Source organism: Microtus ochrogaster, chromosome X (genome assembly GCF_000317375.1).
Source record: "Microtus ochrogaster isolate Prairie Vole_2 chromosome X, MicOch1.0, whole genome shotgun sequence".
Taxonomy (NCBI): domain Eukaryota; kingdom Metazoa; phylum Chordata; class Mammalia; order Rodentia; family Cricetidae; genus Microtus; species Microtus ochrogaster.
The window spans coordinates 57,614,774-57,637,281 of NC_022026.1; the positions used below are offsets into that span (position 1 = coordinate 57,614,774).

The following is a 22,508-nucleotide window of genomic DNA, read 5'->3' on the forward strand; positions in this document are numbered from 1 at the left end:
CTTAATTGGGGGAGGGGGAGGGAAATGGGAGGCGATGGCGGGGAAGAGACAGAAATCTTTAATAAATAAATAAATTAAAAAAAAAAAGAACAAGGAGTGATGAATTAGAGATCTGAGAAGTGAGTAGGATTTAGCCAGCCAAGCAGGGACAAAAAGGAGTTTCAGCCAGTGAGAACAACGTGTCTAGAGATGTGACAGAGCATGCCTGCATGCCTTGCCTTGTTCTGAATACTAAGTAGCTTTGAATGCCTGGAACATAAAAACCGGATCAGGAGGAAGGCAGGGGAGGTGAAAAGGTCAGTAGGGGCCAGATCACCAAGGGCTTTATAAGTTATACTTAGGAGATTGGCCTAAAAATTACATACCTCGAAACTGTAGAGTTAATTACATTCCATTTGGATTATAGTGACTAATAGGTTTAGTTGCTAGCATGACATCTGGCAGCATCTATCACACTATATTGAAGATTGGTGCGGCAGTTGAAAGCTAGCCCTGCTTGACTGCTAGTGTCTATATGCTGTTAATGTACTTTGAGTTTCTGAAGAGGTAAGGGAAAGAACACTAGCAAAATAGCAGGAATTCAGTGTTTTCTTTGTCTTATACTACCAAAGCTCTGCCCCTTTAGGAGCTTCTAAAATCTTGCAGCAGAGCTTAGGATGCTAGAAAGAATAGAAACTGTTGGGTAAAAATGAGCTGATTATAGCCAATATTCCTCACATTGATGATGGTAGCTAAAGTATACTGAGTGGTTCCTTTATACATAATTAACTCAATAAGAAAATCTACAGATGAGAAATATAGAGAATATAACTGAGATTGCACTCCGTCCAGGTGGAAGAATTATAATAATGATGTAGAGGAAAGACCATAGGTTCTGATGTTAGACTTGGATCCCAGTCCATTTGTGATATTTGCTTAGCTGTTAGCTTTGCGGCCTTAGGCACAGTTTTTTCCCTCCCGTTAGCCTGTTTTCTGTGTAGAAGTAAGGGCATTAATTCCTAGTTATGGGAGTTGTTGAGTAGAGAAATAGAGATAATCTACATAAAGTACATAGAAGCTTGACAAATCAAACTCATAACTGATGATTTTAGATGAACCTTGTTTTTTTCTTTTTCATGTCTTCTAGTAAATTGGGAAGGCGGTGGATTCTCCAGTGTTTAAAGGGGGATAGATGGACTTTGGCTTAGATTTCTCTGTCTTATAATAGAGTTCCAGCTTCTGGACACAATTTGGTGTACTTGTGAGTGGATGGAGCCATGGCAACTGAGACTTTGGTAGTAACTGAGAGGCCCTGAGTGCTGAGTCTGGTTCCTTTTTCTTTCTGTAGCTTGGAATTTGAGAATCAGAAGACTCGCTTGGGCATCCAGTTGGATTTTGAGAAGAACCAGCTCAAGGAAGACCAGGATAAAGTACACATGTGGGAGCAGACCGTGAAAAAGGATGAAAACGAGATAGAAAAGCTAAAGAAGGTAGGAAGGAGAGAGAAAAAAGTCAAGGGGAAAATTGGAGTAGATGTGATGCACACAAGTAAATACCTATAATTTATACATTGTTCATTTAATGACGAACACCAAGACCTTAATGGGGAGAAATGAGTATGTGAAACAAACATTCCAAAGGATAGTAGCTCACAAGATTAATGTATTTTTTTTCTGAGAATCAAAGAAATACAAATTAAAGCAGCATTGGGTATACTTTATATTCTGTCATTTAAAGGTTTGTGGGTTTTTTTTTTGTCCGTGTTGGGTATATGTACATGAGGTGCTCATGGAGGCTAGAGGCCTTGGGTACCCTAGAACTGGAATTACAAGCAGTTGTGAGCTGCCTAATGTGGGTGCTGGGAATTAAACTTGGGTCTTCTCTAACAGCAGTATGCCCTCTTAACTGCTTAGCCATCTCTCTCCTGCTCTGCATTATCTAAAAGCTTTTATTTTACATTGCATGTATAAGCCTCTATGTGGTTATGTGCACATGTGTGTGTTGGTTCCCCCAGAGGTCAGAGATGTTGGATCCCCTTGGAGTTGGAATTACAGGTAGTGTTTTGAGTTGTCTGATGTCGGTGCTGAGAACTGAAGAGCAGTACATTCTCTTAACCACTGAGTCATCTCTCTAGCCTCACACTGTCCAAAAATTAAAAACAAACCAAAAACACTTCTCAGTACCTCATATGGTGCAGGAAACCAGTATTCTTTTTTTTTTCCTTCAAAGAACTCAGGACCTCTGGAAGAGCAGTCACTGCTCTTAACCTCTGAGCCATCTCTCCAGCCCGAGACCAGTATTCTTATGTAACATTTTGCCATCTATCAAAAAGTTTCACAGTGTGTTTATGGCCTCTCAGTAATACCCGAGGAGGTAATCCAGAGTGCTGAGAAAGCTTTGTGCAAACACATTGATGTTTATTATAAACATTATTCATAGTTCCAAGTTGGAGACTACCTAGTGCCCCTTGAAAAGTAGGAATTTAGAAAATTATGTGGCATTATGTACTTACATAATTTAGTGGCCTTTAAACTTTAGTAACATACAGATCTCATTTAAAGCTAAAGTGTTTTTCAAGATAGCCAGAGCTGCTTAAATCCTGTTATTACTTAAATATAAAAATGAGTGTTTGTGTAGTGGCACACGCCTTTAACCCTAGGCAGAAGTGGGAGGACTCTGAGTTCAAGGCCAGCCTGGTCTAACTAGTAAGTTCCAGGACCATCAGGGCCATGTAGAGAGACCCTATCTCAAAAAAAGTATGTGTTTGTAATGCCTAACCAAAAGCCAAGACAAACTTACAAATTAAATACTAGCAAAATGAATAAAATTTGGATTTTGAAAGGGTAACTTGTATACTTTTAATAAATGTTAGAGGAAAATGATTTAGAGAAGGTCAGTAATCGTTTCAGTCTTTAATCTGTTAGAACACTGTCCTAAAAAGCTGATTGTTTTTGTATTTTTGATCAGTATATGGCCTCACCAACCAGCTGAGTGAGCCATAAGATATTTTCATTATTTCAGACATCCTGTATTTGATAAAAACAAGAAATTGGATTAGATTAGTTTAGGTTAAATGCCTGGCTGGCAACCAAATTACTCTCTTAATATTCATTTTTTTAAGTCTTCTACTTTGTCAACAGAAGCTTTTATGCATTTTCCTTAGCAGTTCTACTGATTCCACTTAGCCTTGCTTTTGAGGTCTAATGGACCTGAGTTGTTCTATATTTCTGTTGCCCACAGCCACTTGTTTCTAGTGGCTGCAGGTGAACAGCATTTCATCATCTGCTCGCTTCCTCTTGAGATTTATAATAAATGCCCTCAACAGCTTTCTCAGATTTAGCCTGGAACATGCTGGTGGGGGTTTAAGGATTTCCGGGAGCCCACAAAGAAGGTGACGAGCAGGAAGCAGCAGTGAAAGAACAGGCTGGCAAGTACCATTAGAGGCATAGCTCCAAGTGTTCTGACCCTAAATTCAGATTAGCCACATAAACTGAGTGCAACAGATGATGTTTTACTGACACACAGCCATCTCATGGTATGACTATGCTAGTGTCTGTCGCAATCATGCTGTTTGGCATGCCTGTATCACTGTGGTTTTTGTGATGACTTTCCTTATATTCTTTCTCTTTAAATTACTGTGAAACCCTTGTTCCTTATAGCATTTCTTCCTGAGATGATTTGGTTTTCTTGGTTTGAACTACCACTTGACTTCTGTACCTGTATTTGTTGCTTGTGTATCTTCTTCATTAACCCTTGGTGATCTAGAATAGTGTTACTGCAATCTTACATACACTTGCAGATTAGGTAGTAAAATAATGGACAGGACTAAATTTGCATTTGGATGCTCCAAGATATGTGACTTTTTACTTCATTTTTTTTGCTTCATTTTGAATAATTGTTGGTTAGCAGAAAGATGTCAGAATAGTACAGCCTTCGCTTGATACTCACAGGAGATTGTTTCTAGGAACCTCTACCCCACCCCCAGCACTAGAATGCCAGTGCCTTGTATAAAATGCTACATTGTTTGTCTGTAAAATATACACATCCTCTTGAATGCTTTAAATCATCTCTGTATTATATCTAATGCAGTCTAAGTAGTTGCTATACTTTATGATCTAGGAATGACAAAAATATCTAAACATTCAATACATTTTAAAAAAAACAAACAAAAAAAACCCAGTCTCACTATGTATCCCTGGATGGTTGGAACTCTATGTAGACCACGCTGGCCTCAAACTCACAGATACCCAATTGTCTTTGCTTCCTGAGTGCTGAGACTAAAGGTACGCACCTGCACACATAGCATAGTACAGCTTTTTGCCAAATGCTGATATCCCATTGAATCCATGAATATAAAAATCTGTATGTAGAAGACTGTCAAAGAACTCTCATCCACAAAATTGATTAGTTATTGTGTTGCCATAATTTGCTTTAGTGTTCTCTGTGTTTATTATTTTTAGAAGTTATTTGAGGATTAAATTCTATTGTATTTTCTTTTTTTGTGACAAGGTCTCATGTCCTATACTGACCTCAAACTCAATACATATCCTCCACATGTTGGGATTATAGGCATGTAGCATCACTCAGTTTTGTGCAGTGCTAGGGATCAAATCCTTGGCTTTGTGCCTATGAGGCAAACACTCGACCAACTGAGCCATGTCACCAGCCCAACATGTTTCCCTTTATATGATTCTTATAAAGATTAAAGGGGAGAAGAAAAGAAAGAAAGAAAAAGAATTTTCTTTGAAAAAAATTAAAATGTAGGTTGGAGAGATGGCTCAGCAGTTACGAATGAGTACTACTCTCCCACTTGACCTAGGTTCTGTGTTCGCACCTACATCAGGTGTCTTACAACTGTTAGCTTCAGCTCTAGGGAGGTCTGATACTCTCTTGTGACCTCTGAGGGTACACATGTGATACATACAATCATACAGACAAGGAAAAAAAATTTAAACATTTTAAATCAGAACATTTTTTAAAAATATTTATTTATTTATTATGTATATAATATTCTTTCTGCGTGTATGCCTGAAGGCCAGAAGAGGGCACCAGACCTCATTTCAGATGGTTGTGAGCCACCATGTGGTTGCTGGGAATTGAACTCAGGACCTTTGGAAGAGCAGGCAATGCTCTTAACCGCTGAGCCATCTCTCCAGCCCCCTAAATCAGAACATTTTACGTAAGACTGTAATTCTTGTTTTATTGATTACTCTCAACCCCAGTCCTCTTCTGCTTTCTAGTGGTAATCCCAGGTTAGTATCTATTCAGAAAATACACTATATTGCTTGTACAAATTTAAATATACAAATGTTGGGGACTGGGGAGATGATCCATTTGATAAAAAGCTGGCTCCACATGCATGAGTTGAGCTCCCCAGCACTTACATAAAAACCTGAGTATGGTGCTCCACTTCTGTAATCCCGGTGCTGGGGAGGCAGAGACAAGAGGATTCCTGGATTTGCTAGATAGCTAATTTAGCAGAATGAGTGCCAGGTTCGGTGAGAGACTTTTTGTCTTAAAAAAATAAGGTAGAAGGGCTTGAGAGATGGTTTGGCAGTTAAGAGTGAATACTGGCCTGGTGTGGTGGCACATGCCTTTATTCATAGCCCTCAGCAGGCAAAGACAGATGGATCTCTGAGTTTGAGACCAGCCTGATCTACAAAGTGAGTTCTAGGACAGCAAAGGGTACACAGAGAAACCCTTTCTGGAAAGACCTTAAAAAAAAGTGCATACTGCTCATTATAGGACCTGAGTTTGGTTATCAGCACCCAGGTTACATGACCTCCCCCCCCCCAAATGTCTGTAACTTAAGCTACAAGACATTCAGTTACTTTGGCCTCCTTGAACACCTGAACTCACATGTACATGCTCAACACACATAAACATAATTAAAAATAAAGCAAATCTTTAAAAAATAGATTGTGGAAGACACTTGATATAAACTTGTGGCATATAAGGCCAACCTGACCTACAGAGTGAGTTCCAGGACAGCCAGGGATACACAGAGAAACCCTGTCTCAAAACCAAAACAAAAAAGAAGAAAATCATTGATTATGATACAAAGATAAAATGTAATTTCAACCCTAAAGTTGTTTGTAAAGGGAGGCAATATGCTAGAATGTTAGCTGTTTCTTTTTGGCTGGCGGGATTATGAGTGAATCCTCCATTCTTTCCCCTTTATTTTTCCATAGTTTGAACTCTCTATAGTAGACAATTTACATAATTGTAGTTGGGCAAGGCCACCAGATGATGTAGGAAAGGATAAAAGAAGTCTGAGGGGTTGTGTGAAAGCAGAGATCATTGACACACAACTCCAAGAAACTGCCTATTGGGAAGGGTGACACAAAAGGAAAAAGTTCAAGGTGTATCTTCACTTCTTGCCTTATTCCCCTGACGAGACCAGGAGGAGCAAAGACACATGAAGATAATAGATGAGACCATGGCTCAGCTACAGGACCTTAAGAATCAGCACCTGGCCAAAAAATCAGAAGTGAATGACAAGAACCATGAGATGGAAGAGATTCGCAAGAAGCTTGGGGGAGCCAATAAGTGAGTGGATTGCAGCCTGGGCGGGGTGGAAGTAGGTAAAGCAGGCAGCCTTCAGATTTGGGTCTTAACATCGCTACTTGGACCTTTTTAGGGAAATGACTCATTTACAGAAGGAGGTGACAGCCATTGAGACCAAGCTTGAACAGAAACGCAGTGACCGCCACAACTTGCTACAGGCCTGCAAGATGCAGGACATCAAATTGCCACTGTCAAAGGGCACCATGGATGATATTAGTCAGGAAGAAGTGAGTATTATGGTGGGTGGTGGGAGTGATCTGTGAGCAGCTTACCAGTGATAGAAAAGGAAAAATGGCTGCGAAGGGTAGGCATCAGGTAGAAGCACAGGCAAAGAGTTGGCAGGGATGTAAGTAAAGATGGGTGCAAAAGAGATGTCTCAAGGTGGAGGTAGTGAAGTCAGGCTTTGTTATGAGAGGAACATTGACTTGAGAGGAGAGCTTCAAGCTAGTGATTGGTCAGAAAAATAATGAAGTGATTGAATAATCTTAAGGTCTTAAGCTCATACCTTTATCAAATACTGAACATTGGTAGGAGTGAGGACTAAGGAACATAAGTCAAGAGCAGAGGAAGATTCAGGAAACTGGAGAGCCTGAGGAGACTTAGCTTAGCTGCAGTGAGGGAGGTTGGCCAGAAGAGGGTTGGATAGGGGACATCAGCAATGCAGAGGTAAGGAAGTTTAGGTGTAGGGAAAAATCAGAAGAACTGTGGCATTTTATCAATTGGAAGCGAAAGATGGTCGTGAGGAGCTCTTCCCAGATAGCTTTTCAGTTTAATTCAGTAGAAGTTTTGAACACTGGTATTGCAGACACTGATAGGCCATGACAATCATTCCTAATCGTAACTATAGCTCTGTTAGCTGGCCATTGTCCTCACATTAGAAATGAAGAAACTTGGTGAGCTATAGAGCCCAGTTTTCAATTTGGACCTTCCTGTTGGCCCCTGCCTCTGTCATCTAGCAAGGTGCTTTCTCAAAGACATTGAAAGCTTCAAAGGAACCCCTATTCTCGAAAGGGATACAGATGGTCAGTCTGCTTCATCTGCCTCTCCTTCCGTCTCAACATTGCAGGGTAGCTCTCAGGGAGAGGAGTCAGTGAGTGGTTCCCAGAGAACATCCAGCATCTATGCTCGAGAGGCCCTCATCGAAATTGACTACGGTGACCTGTGTGAGGATCTGAAGGTAAGAACTGTGGCTGGGAGGCATTGGCATTTTCTCAGCTGTCCCAAGAAATGTTTACCTATCTGGGGCAGATGAAATCTGTGGCTAAAAAGGAAAGATCTGGTTAAGGATGACTTGAGTTGGGAGTCTCTTGCACCCTCAGTTGCCCATATCCCTACTTGTATGCATGTATGTGTATATGTATGTACTAGCTAAGACCAGGTGCACACAGAACTAGAAGAAAACGGCAGTAAATAGGTAGACCTTAGGTGCTCCTTGGGGCTCTGCTTCAGGTACTGCTCTCCCTTATCATTGTGATTATCTCCTTCACTGTCTTCACCTCTGCTGGCATCTCTACACTTAGTCCCACAGCTTACCTCAAACTCCAGCTTTCTTCCCCAGACTTCCCCTTCAGTACCTCTCACATGCTCAGAAACAAAAATCTGAGCTTCATTCTTGACATACACTTACTCTGCATGATTGACTAATTTACCAAGTTCTATCAATTTAACCTTCTAAAGACGGTGAGTATTCTGTATTATTTGCTTGCTTATTGTTGCTGCATCATCTCTCCAGCGCAGGCCACTTTCACTTCACATAGGTTCCTATAGGAACAAGTCTCCAAAATATTTTTGCTTTGTAGTCTATTTTTTTATTATTATGTCCAGGGAAAATATGATTATTTTTTTAATTTATGGATAACTTCAAATATTCATAGAAGTAAGGAAAATGGTATAATGAATACCAGGCACCAGTTACCCATCTTGAGCAGTTAGTGACATATGGCAGACCTTGTTTTTTATAACCTCTACTATGAGACTGTTTTAAAGCAAATTTGAAGCATTGTTGTGTTCATAATTGCCTCAGCGTGTATCTACCGAATATGAGGGCTCATAAGAAAATATACTATACCATCATATACAATAAAATAGCATTGTTTTTTTATCTAATATTCAGTAAATGTTTTTGCATTCTCTGTGTCCAAGTCAGGATTCAAGTTTTTATTTGCTTTTTTCTATTGCTGTAATGAAATAGTAGCCAAAAACAAGTTGTAAAGGAAACACTTTGTTCAGTTTTGTCCTAGTCCCAGTCTGTCTTGGTTAGGGTTTTCATTTATTTATTCATTCATTCATTCATTTATTATATTTGGTTTGAGAAAGAGTCTCTTCTTTTGCCCAGGCTGGCCTCAAACTCCTGCGCTTAAGCAGGTTTTTTTTTTTTTTACCTCAGTCTCCTTAGTAGCTGGGTGGGAAATTTCAAAGGGCAGAGAGGGCAAGGGATATTACTCAGTGGTAGAGTACTTACCAGTCACACAGTGCCCTCGGATCAGTCCCTAGTAGAGCAAAGAAAAGAGCAAAATAGACACTGGTACAGAGTGAGAAACCAATCAGCTAATCAGATGTGTGCCTCTAGCTTTGAACCCATTGCAGAGATGAGATGGAGAAGACACTTTGAGGGTGAACCCTCAGAGAAATATCTAAACCTTTAAGAAATAATTTGTAGTCTTTGTTCATCTTCCTTAGTTCCTGATATGTCTAGGCTCAACCTCTATACATTTACCCCAGACCAGGAATGAGCTATTTCCCTGAGAAGTTCTTGACTCTTTTATTCAGTGGGAAATGCTACTATTTAGTAACTACCGTCTGGACACTGGAGTGCTCAAGACAGCTGACAACTTAGTGTTTCTAAAACTCTTAAGTAGATATGAAGAAAAAATAAAATTATTGCAGGATTCACATTGGTACTTCTAATTAAGATTGAAATTTTCAGTTTAACATCATGTCCTTAAGTCTGTGTCTCTAATTCTCACTGAAAAATCTTGTTTCCTAGCCCCCCTTTTTAAAAAATTGTGCCTATGTATGTATATGATGTCTGTGTGAATATCACATCATGAGTGTGAAGTCAAAGCACAGCTTTATGGAGTCCATTCTCTCCTGCCCCCATGTAAGTCCCAGGGATCAAACTTAGGCTGTCAATCTCAGCCAACTCACTGATCCAATTGATCATACTTGGTTTCTCATTTTGCTTCTCTCCTTGACTTTCACTCTACATGCACACTTAATCTCTTTTTTTCCTGAGCCTTGTGAAGAAAATACAGATGGTTGGTAAGATAGTTCAGCTCGGGGCTAGAGAGATGGCTCAGTGGTTAAGAGCATTGCCTACTCTTCCAAAGGTCCTGAGTTCAATTCCCGGCAACCACATGGTGGCTCACAACCATCTGTAATGAGGTCTGGTGCCTTCTTCTGGCCTGCAGGCATACACACAGACAGAAGATTGCATACATAATAAATAAATAAAAAAAAAGATAGTTCAGCTCTAGGGCTACATGTGAGGGCTCACACCGTACAGAGGTATTGTGCTTTATATTGTATTTTACCATGAGGTACATCCTATCAGGATTTGTCCATTACTAACTAGTGATGCTGAGTTTAGTCCCATAGTTAAAAGTGTCCGTTGCCAGGTTACTCATTGCTGAGCATACACTTTTGTCTTTGTCATTAATTAGCAACTAATCATTAGAGTGGTGCTTTATCATCTTCTGAACATCTTGTACCCCAATAATTTTTTTACCTAACATAACTATGCAGGATCACACGGTTCTAAAATGAAAAGAATAAAACTGGGTACATGAAGAAAATTCTGGCTTCTATTTTTGTTCCCTTCTCTTCATCACTAGGTCACTTTTTAATTGGTTTTTTATTGCCTCTTTGTTGTGGTTTTAAAATGCAAATATGTTTGCATGCAATTGCATCCATAGTCTCACCTTCTTTTAGATAATAGGAAACTCTTATATACTTTTCATTTTCGCTTTTAAGCGAATTCTATAGATTATTCCTCAGCAGTATGTAGAGATCTTCAAATAGGATTCTATTTTCTTTCTTCCCATAAATTTTTGTTCAACATGGCTGTAACTTTTCAGTGTAGGGTTTTTTTTAACCATGATGGCATTTTTCTACAAAATTTGTTTTTGTTTTCCCATTCTCTCTCCCCATTTCTGCTCTCTCCACCTCAGTAGCCTTCTTTCCACTCTCATGTCACATGTTGTTACCTTCCCCCACGCTTCCTTCCTGTTACCTTCGTTGTTGTTGTTGTTGTTGTTGTTTGTTTTGGTTTTTCGAGACAGGGTTTCTCTGTGGCGTTGGAGCCTGTCCTAGAACTAGCTCTTGTAGACCAGGCTGGTCTCAAACTCACAGAGATCCTCTGCTACCCAAGTCCTGGAATTAAAAGTGTACCTCCCCCCCATGCCCAGCTATCTTTAATTTTTTGAGGGACCATATTGATTTCTTTAATGGCAATATTTATACTCCTGGTAGCACTGAGTAAAATTTGTTCTTTTCTCATAGCCTCACCAACATTTATTGCTTTCTTGATCATAATCATTTTGACTAAGGGTGAGATGGAATCTCAAAGTAGTTTTAATTTGCATTCCTGCTGACTAACAGTAGTGAACATTTAATATAGATATATACTTACATGGCACATGGCACACATATGGAGGTCAAAGGACAACCTCTTAAGGTCAGTTCTCTCCTTTCACCTTGTGGATTTTGGGGTTTGAACTCAGGCTTGGTGACAAGTACCCTATTCACTGAGCCATCTTGCTGGGCCTTTTGAAATATTTATTGGTCATTTGTGTTTCTTCTTTTGAGAACTGTCTGCTTATTACATTAACCCTTTTATGATTGGCAGTTTTGTGGCTTGGGTGTTTTACTCTTTGTAATTCTTTATATATTCTAGATATCTGTTTCCTGTCTGAGGCTTAACTGGCAAAGGTTTTCTCCCAGTGTATAGGCTGTGTGTTCTAATGCTTTCTCTTGTTGAGCAGAATCTGTTTTTTTATTTCATGTCCCATTTATTGGTTCTTGGGACTATTTTTGGTGCTGTTTCAGTCCTATTCAGAAAGTTCTTGTTTATACCTGTAACTTCAAGTGTATTCTTGTAACACTTTCAGAATTGGAGGTTTGAAAGTAAGTCTTTCATCCATTTTGATTTGTTTTTTTGTTTAAGGTAAAAGATATATTCTTGATGCTTTTGGCAGAATTTAGGTGGCTATAGCTGTGAGTTTGTTTCTCGGTCTCTTGTCTTACTCTTTTGGTCTACGTGCTTGTTTTCGTGCCATCACTAAGTTGTTTTCATCGCTCTGTGTTCATTTTTTTTCCTTGTTTGAAAATTCCAAGGCCGGGCAGTGGTGGCGCACGCCTTTAATCCCAGCACTCGGGAGGCAGAGGCAGGCGGATCTCTGTGAGTTCGAGACCAGCCTGGTCTACAGAGCTAGTTCCAGGACAGGCTCCAAAGCCACAGAGAAACCCTGTCTCGAAAAATAAAAAAAAATAAAAAAAAGAAGAAAATTCCATGCCGTGTATTTTGATCATATTCACCCTCCCTCCTCAGTCTTCTCAGATCCAGCCATCCTTTCCTACTCAGCCAACTTGGTGCCATCTTCTTCTTCCTCCTCCTTTTTTATAAACCCATAAAATAAAGTCAGAGCTACCTCAGTATTCTTGGAGCTGTGGCCTTTTGCTACAGTATGATCAGGCTGCTAGGAGAAAACTGGCTCTTTCTCTCCTAGCAGCTATCAACTGCCAATAGCTCCTAGCTAGGGGTGTGATACAGTTTTAAGTCAGATATTATAATACCCTCAACAATGCTCTTTCCACTTGGGATTGCTTTGACTATATGTGGTCTTTTGTGTTTTTGCATTAATTTTTAGATTTTTTTTCTAGTTCTGTGAAGAATGTTGTTGGAATTTTAATGGGAATTGCATTGAATATGTATATTACTTTTGGTAATAAAAGCCATTTTTACAGCATAAATTCTGCTAGTCCAGGAGGATGGAAGGTCTCTCTGTCATTTGGTATCGTCTTTTGTTTTTTTACATGCCTTAAAGTTTTCATTGCATCCTTTTCCCTAGGTACTTTATTTTTGGGGAAGCTATTATGTATGGGTTGTTTTTCCTAATTTCTCTCTCGGGAAGTTTGTTGTTGATATATATGAGAGCTACTAACTTTTGTATATTGATTTTGTATGTTATAACTTTACTAAAAGTGTTTATTTAATGTAAGAGTTTACTGGTAGAATGTATATGGTCAAGAACAGAGTCATGTCTGTGAATATGAGTATTTTCACTTCTTTGTTTCCTATTTTTATGCTTTTTTATGGCTTCCTCTCACCTTATTGTTCTAGCAAGACTTTGAGCACTGTATTGAATAAGAGTGTACAGTTGAGTTCTTTATCTCATTCCAAAATTTAGAAGAAATATTTTCAGTTTTTCTCTATTTTATAATGTTGGCCGTAGGTTTGTCACATACAACATTTATTGTTTTAAGGTATGTTTCTTTTTTTTCTAATTTCTTTAAGACTTTTATCTTAAAGGCATATTGAACTGTGTTAAATGTCTTTTCTATATCTATATAGAAATAATCGTGTATTTGTCCTTAAGATTATTTATATGCATGACTAGAAGGATGGCTTAGCAATTAAGAGTTCTTACTGTTCTTGCAGAGGACCAAAGTTTGGTTTCCAGTACCTATGTCGAGTGGCTCAGAAGCCCATAATTTCAGCTGGAAGGAGATCTGACACTATTGGCTTCCTTGGGTACCTGCACTCACGTGTACACAGGCACACCCAGCAGCTGTGGTTCTTCTGTATAAGAGCAAGGCAGTCAGCATTCTAGCATGGTCAGCTAGAGAGATGGCACAGCGGCTATGAGCCTGCATCACTCTTGCGGAGGGCCCGAGTTTAAGTCCTAGCACCCATTTCAGGCAGCTCAATGGGACACCTGTAATGCCAGCTTCAGTGGATCTGACAGCTCTCTCCTCCACTGGGTACCAGCATTCATGTGTACAAACCCATACACAAGTTCATACACATAATTAAAAAGCAAAAAATACATTCCAGTATAAAAGGCGCACGAGCCCCCACATCTAGCTAAAGACCTGTTAGTGGTTGGTAAATTCTGAGGGAGAAAGTTAGTTTTCTTTAAGGAAATATAAATTTGAAAGGTGGACCATGTTCTAGTGGATGGTCTCACATTCATTAGTATATGGACAGAACATACTGGACTCAGTGGGATTTGCTGATGTTTCTTTTTTTTTAAAAGATTTGTTTATTTATTTTTGAGAGAGAAAGAACATGAAGTTGGCTAGGTAGGAAGAAGTTGGGGAGGGGAAAGAATATGAACAAAATATAAGAAAAATTTTGAATAAATTTATGAAAAATGACAGGGAGTTGAGGGATGAAGGAGTGAAGTGGATCTAGGATAGTGGTTCTCAACCTTCCTAATACTTCGACCCAGCTAGTTTGTCGTTATGGTGTCGCCCAACCATAAAATTATTTTCATTGCTATTTCCTAATTGTAATTTTGCTACTATTATGAACTGTAGTGTAAATATCTGTGTTTCTGATAGTCTTAGGTTGAGAACCATTGATCTAAAAGGAGTAAGGGGAAGAATGGGGTCAATATGATCAAAATACATTGTATGCATGCATGAAATTCTCAAAGAATTAATAAAATACCTTAAAAGTAAATCTAAAAAGATTACATTGTTACATTTATTGTGTGTTTTAATTATTAGTATTTCAGTTTTTCATTTTAACATTTAAAATAATTAAATATTATTTGACAATTTCACACATGTATATAATTCATACTTACCACACACACCCCACTTCAGCTTTATAAGTCTTTTTCTTTTGTTCATGTCTACTTGTTTTGTGACTTAGTGAGTAACTGGGGCTGTCCAAATGAACAGATTGGAGCTACTTGCTGGAGCTTGGTAGTCTCAGCACTGGGTACATAGCTGGAGAAAATGATTTCACCTCTTTCAGAAGCTCAGTAAGCAGTAAGGGTCATGGCCCCATGAGCAAGCACTATTACTGATTATTGTCAAGGACTGTCTCACTTGCCTCTGTACAGGTAGCCATAGTTATTGTGAGTTCATGATTGTATATGTTGAACTAGCCTTGCATCCTTGGGATGAAACCTACTCATTCATGATGTATGATATTGATGTGTTCTTGAATTCAGTTTGTAAGTATTTTCCTGAAAATTTCTGTGTCTGTGTTCACCGGGGACATTGGAGCTATAGTTTTCTTTTGTCATCATCTTTACCTGATTTTGGCATTATGGTAGTGCTGGTTGGCTTCAAAGGATGAAATTGCTAATGTTCCTTCCCTTTCTAGTTCATGGAACAGTTTAACAAGTATTGACATTAGATTTTCCTTTAAAGTTTGCCAGGTATGGTGACTCATGCCTTTAATCCCAGCTCTTGGGAGGCAGAGGCTGGTGGATCTCTGTGAGTTTGAGGACAGTGTAGTCTACACAGTGAGTTCCAGGACAGCCAGGACTATATAATGAGACCCTGTCCTCCCCCCCAAACTAATAATAAGTTTGATTAAACTTATTGTTGAGTTCACTGGTCCTGGGCTTGTCTCCGTGGTTAATTACGGTGTCAGCCTCACTGTACATGATGAATCATGTGCGTTTAGAAATTAACTTCATTTAGATTTTTGGTTTTTTAGGTTTAATAGCTTACTAGAATATAAGTTTTGGAGCTAGAGACATAGCTTAAAAGTTAAGAGCATTTACCATACTTGCAATAGATCCAAGTTCCGTTCCTCACACCCATGTGATGGCTCACAGCTATCTGTAACTTTAGTTCTAGGAGAGTTAATGCTGTCTTCTAGCCTTCAAATATACCAGAGCTCTTCTCTGTTTTCAAAAGAGTTTTCTAAAATGTAAATAAATTCATGTCCTTCTTGCTCTCTAAATCACATTGGTCTCCTTTGAGATAAAAATGTATATTTTGTACAGCCTTTTATAATCTGTCCTTTGCTTGTCTCTCTAGCTTCTCTTTCTTTGTGCCTCCCCAGCATGCTTCTGTTAGTGCACAAGCGTGATTATGTCTGCGCACAAGTTGTTAATAGTGCCATATTGGTTCTTTAAAGGGGGTGACTTCTAAAGTTGATTATTCCTGGATTGCTTTTAATTCAGTGACTAACCAACGAGGCACCTCCTCTCTCTCTTTTGACTGTGATGTTCTCAGCTGTATACAAAACCATGTCTGCTCTTTCATCTACTGTTCATCCTGTAGGCTTTAACTTAGACACACGCCCAGATGCTTTCTCTGACCGCAGAGTCTGAATCGGGTTCTCTTCTTGTGTGCTGATTCAACACTGCTTGTCACTGTCTTTACATTAATCCTGCACCATTCTGATTATTTACTTAGCTGTGTTCTCTGTTAGTGCCTTGAATTCTGTGAATACAGGAACAGCTCTTGGTGGCTATTCAGTTAAAGTAGTTATTAACTAAAAGTGGCAGTGAGGCACAAATTCAAACATGCATTTACAGTAGCTGTAAGGGGTCCCCAACCAAAATGGAGTGGAATTTGCTCAGATACAATGATTTAAGAGGAAAGCATGAGTTGCACTAGTTATCGTGGAGCTGTAAGTGGAGGCCAGAGCAGTCTGTGAGGAGTTTCAGGTCACCCTGGGATGGTGCTGACTCATGGCTCGGGCTAAGCCACACAGGGCCCCTAGCAGCTGTTCCTCCAGAGACAAATAGGTTGGCAAGATCTAGAGGAAGAACTAAGGTGAGAAAGCCACATTCACTTAGAATTTCCAGTGACAGAACAGTTACTTCAAGCTGGATTTTGTGAAAGACGCCGAGCTGGAGAAGAGCTTGCCTTCTACATAGGAGCAGGTCCCCAAGCTCTGGTCATCTCTCAAGTGGTCTGGACGTGGGTCGGGTGCTCCTTACTGTTTGCTGGCTGTGGGGTTACAGGATGCACAGGCGGAGGAGGAAATCAAGCAAGAGATGAACACACTGCAGCAAAAGCTGAATGAACAGCAGAGTGTGCTTCAGCGGATTGCTGCCCCCAACATGAAGGCCATGGAAAAGCTGGAGAGTGTCCGAGACAAGTTCCAGGAGACCTCAGATGGTAAGACCTGCTGGGCTTTAGATGGGAGCAGAGGACTGAAGGTGTGATAACACACCAGCCTCTGTTTTCACATACTTTGATATTCAGAATTGCTGGGTACCCTGAACAGTGGGGATTATCTACTCGCTTTCTGGGGAGCAATGATGGTGCTAAGATAGCTGGTATAGCTCATGGAGAAATCATGCTTGTGCGGCTCTAGGACTAGACTGCGGTGGCCAACTCACTGGATACTGATCCCTGTGGGGCTTTCTTCAGGCATTTTTCTCTCTAGGTTGTCCCTAGAATTTTCATTTACAGGTGATTCTTGGCACGGTGTGGTTCTCAACCTTGGCAGAACCCAGGGCCCTGAGCGATCATCATTTGATCTTCTTTTTTCTGGCAGAGTTTGAGGCAGCAAGAAAGCGAGCAAAGAAGGCCAAGCAGGCTTTTGAACAGATTAAGAAGGAGCGCTTTGACCGATTCAATGCTTGCTTTGAATCTGTGGCTACCAACATTGATGAGATCTATAAGGCTCTGTCCCGAAACAGCAGTGCCCAGGTAGACTGGAGCCCCTTATGCAACCAGCTCCTACCATTCTTTTTCAGTTGGTCTTCCCTCTTCCCATCACCATGCTCATGTACACATACCAGGTCCTCATCCCCTCTGTCATCCCCTAGGCATTCCTGGGCCCTGAGAATCCTGAAGAGCCCTATTTGGATGGCATCAACTACAATTGTGTAGCTCCTGGCAAACGCTTCCGGCCTATGGACAATTTGTCAGGCGGGGAGAAGACAGTTGCAGCTCTGGCCTTGCTTTTTGCCATCCACAGGTAAGACTCTGCCTCATAGGGCAGTTGGTGAAGAGGCAGAGCTGAGGCAACCAGAGACTCTGGGGTCAAAGGATATACAGAGGTCTACATAGGTGAAGGTGTTTTTGGGATTCCCTGTCTGCCTACTATAGCACTTAGTTTTTTTTTGGACCTGTCCTCCCCATCTATCCTTATCCACTCAACCTAGCCTCCTGGTTCCTGCATGTATTTAGTTCCACTTCTAGGCTTTTCCTCAGATGGTCGCTAGCTAATAGGCACTTTCTGTACATATCTGGCTTGACATACCTCCTCATTCTCCTCCCCTCCCTCTGGGAAGCCATCTTTGACGTCTGGCATACCTTGATATTTCCCCATCCCAGGCCAGTAGTGCTTAAACATGACCCCCTAGAACTTAGTGTTTGAGTATGCAGCATCACTTCGTGAGCATTTCTTGAGTGCTACTCTGTACCAGACTCTATCGGGAGCTTGGGGACAGGTTAGTCTGATGTGATCTATGGCCGAAGGAGCTCAGAGACTAGAGGAAGCCAGACACATAAGCAGACAGTAGTGTAGGTGGCATGTGTACACAGAGGAGGGACACCTAACTTGTAGTGTGTGTGGGCCAAGGAAGGTTTTTAAGGGTAGGCGAAAAAAATGAGTAGTCTTTGGGTATAACGAGCTGCGTGGTGTCACACCTGATGGAGATGTATAATCAACTCCTGAGATGGCTAAGGCCTGACCTATGCTATGATCACGCAATGATTATCAGCTGCCTGCATATGCATGGGCCTATGGGCAGTGCCTACCTGGCAGTTCGGGGTTGGCAGCCCGTGCCTACTTAAGGGCTGGGAGAGGTTTGCCCGGGGAGAGAGGGGAAGAGAAAGAGAAGGAGATAGATTGCTGTGAATAAAGTCCTGGAATAAACTGCAGTGAGAAGAGCTCCAGTGGTCGCGTCATCCTTGCGGGACGAGGGTGGCCGCGACATTTGGGGGCAGGAGAGGTAGCTCAGTGGTTAGGAAGAGCACTTGTGCTCTTGTGGAGGAGCTAGGTTTGGTTTCCAACACCCACTTGTTGACTCAGAACCATCCATAACTTTAGTTTCAGGGAATCCAGTGCCCTCTTGTGATTTTTGTAGACATTAGGTTTACACATGGTACACACATATACATTCAAGAAAAGTACTTATACACATAAAATAATTTTTTAAAAGAAAAGTTTGCTAAGGAACCCAGCAAATATTCTAGGCTGAACCTGCTGTTGCATGTATGGAGGTAAGGAGGCATGGCAGAGTGTGATATGTTGGGATATAGGAGACCCACAGGTAGCTTACTCATTGGAGACAGTTGTCTTCCCAGCCAACCTGGAAGTTCCTGGAAAAGGCCCTGTTTTTCATGGTCCTGGGGGGACAATGGCACACAGAACCAGATATCGAGGAGGGAATTCGGGGGCCTAGGCCACTGTAATTTTCAGAGTTGGGTTATTTGGTCTCTGAATGCAATTGCCCTATTCCGGCTATGGGACTGGCCTACTCTTGTTGCTACCCTCTTTCTGTAGTATTAGCTCACCTATTCATTCCCTCTCAGCTACAAGCCAGCCCCCTTCTTTGTCCTGGATGAAATTGATGCTGCCTTGGATAATACCAACATTGGCAAGGTGAGTGCAAGGAAGGTGAGGTCTGGGCGGGAAGCTCCCAAATTGGGACTGGGTTTCATTCAGAGATCAGTTCCTGACTGTGCTCTAGCTATTCATCTATTCTATGTGCCTGGAAGACTGGGTCATCCTTGTTTTGATAATCAATAGCCTTTTCTTAGTCTCCCTTACTTTGACTGGAAAATGGGAGTGTTAGGTCTTAAGCCCTGCTGAATACCCCTCCCACAGGTGGCAAATTACATCAAGGAGCAGTCAACTTGCAACTTCCAGGCCATTGTCATCTCTCTCAAGGAGGAATTCTACACCAAGGCTGAGAGCCTCATTGGAGTCTATCCTGAGGTAGTGTGGGCTGGGCTCAGGAGCCAGCCCTTTTCCTGCCCAACTCTCCAAGGCAGGAAGAGAGAGCAGCCGTGGGAGGGTGGAGGAGTGGAGGTAATCAGGTCCTGAGCAGCCATGTAGGCTTCTTGGAGCCCTGCCCTGAATTTTTAGCCAGGCAGTAAAGACAGAGGAAAGTTTAGAGGTAGACAAAGAAAGAAGGCACACAGGAGTGAATCCTTTCTCCATTCCCAGAAAGAACCATTGCCTGGCCTTTGAGCAGATACATAGGGAGGCAGTTTCCGCCCCTGGTTCCAGGCTGTATACCTTTCTTAATTCTCTCTTGATATTTTTTTTCTCTTTCAGCAAGGGGACTGTGTGATCAGCAAAGTTCTGACCTTCGACCTCACCAAGTACCCAGATGCCAACCCCAACCCCAACGAACAGTAGCAGGAATTCTACCCTCTTGTCTGGATCTCAGAACTGGCCTTCTGTGTATTTCCTGGATCTCTCTCATCACCCATTATCATGAATTCTCTGGGCACCATGCTCCCTTATGTATGTGGACATGTGTCATTATGTGTGCATGTGATTTGTTTGCAAAATAAATATTGGATACCAGACTTAAAGGAGCATAACTGAATTTTATTTCAAGGGAGTATAGGGTGACAGCACACCAAGTGGACAAAAGTACCTGGGACCTCATAGGAGTCCTGGGCAGCCACTGAACTGCCCTCGTTCACTGTTTCGTGTGCCTGTTCATTTGACACAGAATGAACACCCTCTATTTGTCTGGGTCTGTGTTTAAAATACTGAATCGAATCAGTGAACATCTCTTAATGGTAAGGAAATGGTAAGGTAACCAGTTACTCTGATTAGTTAAATATCACAAGTTCCTTGAGAGGAGGATTATCACTTCCGTGCTTTGTGGGAAAGCTCACTTTGAGCCAGATCTTGACAGATTAGTAAGGTTTAGTAAGGCACTAAGAGTAGACCATGGTTCTACTTTTTTACTTTTTAACACTTAACTAATTGTTGCTGGAGCAAATCATCTGACCTTTCTTTGCCTTAGTTCCCTCATTTGTAACATGGGGCTTATCATTTACCTATCTCATCATGATGTCAGACTCTCACTAAAAACCTTATCCATGTGTGGAGCACCACCAGATAGCAGCCCCTCCGAATATAAGTCTTGTTATTGCTGGGCCTGGAAGGGCTTCTGACCCTCTTTGAAAAGGAACAGAAGGCACCATCACCTCTGGGAGGTGTTGGATGCTTTGGTTATCCGGAAAGGGCCAGGGCACAGATAAGGCTTATCTGATTAATAGAGAGCCTCAGGAAGCCAGAAGTTTCAATCACACATAACTGTGCTTGGGCCCCAAGCTGGGCTGTCAGGAACTAAGCCCTAGTAGGCACTTGTCAGCCTAGCGTGTTTAAGATCTGAGCAGGAACTAACCTCATTGGCTGTCGGGACTGCTGAGGAAATAAAGCCTGGTATGATGACTTTAACATTTGCTCAGTCGCAGAGGTCATTACATTTGGTTTATCCTAAATCTCTGCATTGCTTTTTTGTTTACTTTTCAAAATTAAGTCAGACTGGATGTTGTTGCACGTACCCCTTTTTCCCCAGGCTTACTTGTATTGTTTTTATTTATGGGTATACTGTGTGCGTAACACAGATGTGCATCAGATCTGCTGGAGCTGGACTTACAGGCAGTTAATGAGCTGCCCAACATGGTTACTGGGAACTGAACTTAGGTCCTATGGAAGAGCAGTAAGGACTCTTAACCACTGACCTATCTCTCCAGCCCCAGTGACTCCAGCCTTTAAGCCCAGCACTTGGGAATCTGAGGCAAGGGGAGTGAAAGTTCAAAGGTGATCTATTACCCTGTCTCAAGGAGGTGAGGTCTAATTGGGACTGGTTGCTCAATGGTGCTCAGTGTGTGGGGCACTGGCTCCACCATAGTGTCACTCGGAATTTCTAATTATGCAGGGAGTAGATGAATCCATTCTCATTTTCAGAAATATACTGTGGGATAATGAGATGGTTTGGTGGGTAAAGGTACCTGCTTCTAAGTCTGACGTCCTGAGTTGGACCCCTGGGGCCCAGAGGGTGAAAGAGAAGACCTAGCTCCCTACAACTTCTCTGACCTCCATGTATGCCATACATACATACAAGCATACAATAACACCTGAAATCGCAGGTTTGATGTGCTAATTATTTTTCTAATACACATTAGAAGGCATGACTAAACAAGCTGATGTTTAATCGAAGACATATACCATCATTGTCCCATGTGCCATCATTTGGCAAATGCAGGCACAGTTTGAGGACCAGACTCGGTTCTAGTCCCAGCTATAGAAACTAAGATGAGTTACTTACGAGCCTCAGTTTCTTTTATTGTTGTTGTTGTTGAGACAGGGTTTTATTGTGTAGCCTTGGCTGTCCTGGAACTCACTCTATAGTCCAGACTGGCCTCAAACTCACAGAAATCTGCCTGCCTCTGCCTCCTGAGTGCTGGGATTAAAGGCGTGCGCCACCACACCCTGCTTATCCCAGATTCTTAAAGATAGCAGTTGCTATTCTCTGCCTTAAAGGGAAAACTGACATACAAAGGGGTTAAATGCTCCGGATAACACTGAACTTGAACCCAAGTTTGTTTTCCTTTAATTCATTCCAGTGCTTTTTCCATTGCAGAGGTGGTTAGCAGCCTTGGCTATACATCAGAATCACTTGTGAACTCCACCCCCCCCCTTTTAAAAGATAAAAGCAGTATATACACAGGTAAAAATTAAAATAGTACAGAAAGGCTCGTAATGAAAATCAGCAGTTACCTTCCACACCCCCATGTTCCAAAGGATGTGGAACTTTTCAAAACTAAATTGCTCTGCTTCCACCTCTGGAAATAGGATTCAGTAGGTGTGAATAATAATTCAGATAACTAGCCCTTTCCGTTGTGGGATAGGGTTACGTGAGACGCCCTAGACATGGCCCTGGCACACTGGAACACAAGTGCTTCAAAGTCCTCAGGATCAGGGAGGTGAGATTCGAATGGATTAGTGATAGAGCCTAGACTTCCACTTAGATCTCCTTTCTTCTTGCTCACTGTCTCCT

General features: G+C 41.3%; 1 protein-coding gene across 2 annotated transcripts in view; it reads left to right on the forward strand.

Moving 5' to 3' along the window:
* Positions 1-20,026, forward strand: part of Smc1a (structural maintenance of chromosomes 1A) — a 44,774-nt gene extending 24,748 nt beyond the window's left edge. Inside the window, exons 16-25 of one of the 2 annotated variants that reach the window (XM_005358889.3) lie at positions 1,328-1,469; positions 6,383-6,528; positions 6,620-6,773; positions 7,613-7,723; positions 16,485-16,641; positions 17,024-17,178; positions 17,298-17,449; positions 19,012-19,081; positions 19,307-19,417; positions 19,760-20,026. In XM_005358889.3, the coding sequence (XP_005358946.1) occupies positions 1,328-1,469; positions 6,383-6,528; positions 6,620-6,773; positions 7,613-7,723; positions 16,485-16,641; positions 17,024-17,178; positions 17,298-17,449; positions 19,012-19,081; positions 19,307-19,417; positions 19,760-19,843 (1,282 nt within the window). In that variant the 3' untranslated portion in view covers positions 19,844-20,026. The remainder of the gene's footprint in view (positions 1-1,327; positions 1,470-6,382; positions 6,529-6,619; positions 6,774-7,612; positions 7,724-16,484; positions 16,642-17,023; positions 17,179-17,297; positions 17,450-19,011; positions 19,082-19,306; positions 19,418-19,759) is intronic. The other variant, XM_026784785.1, reaches the window with a different exon arrangement.
* The last annotated feature ends 2,482 nt before the right edge of the window (positions 20,027-22,508 follow it).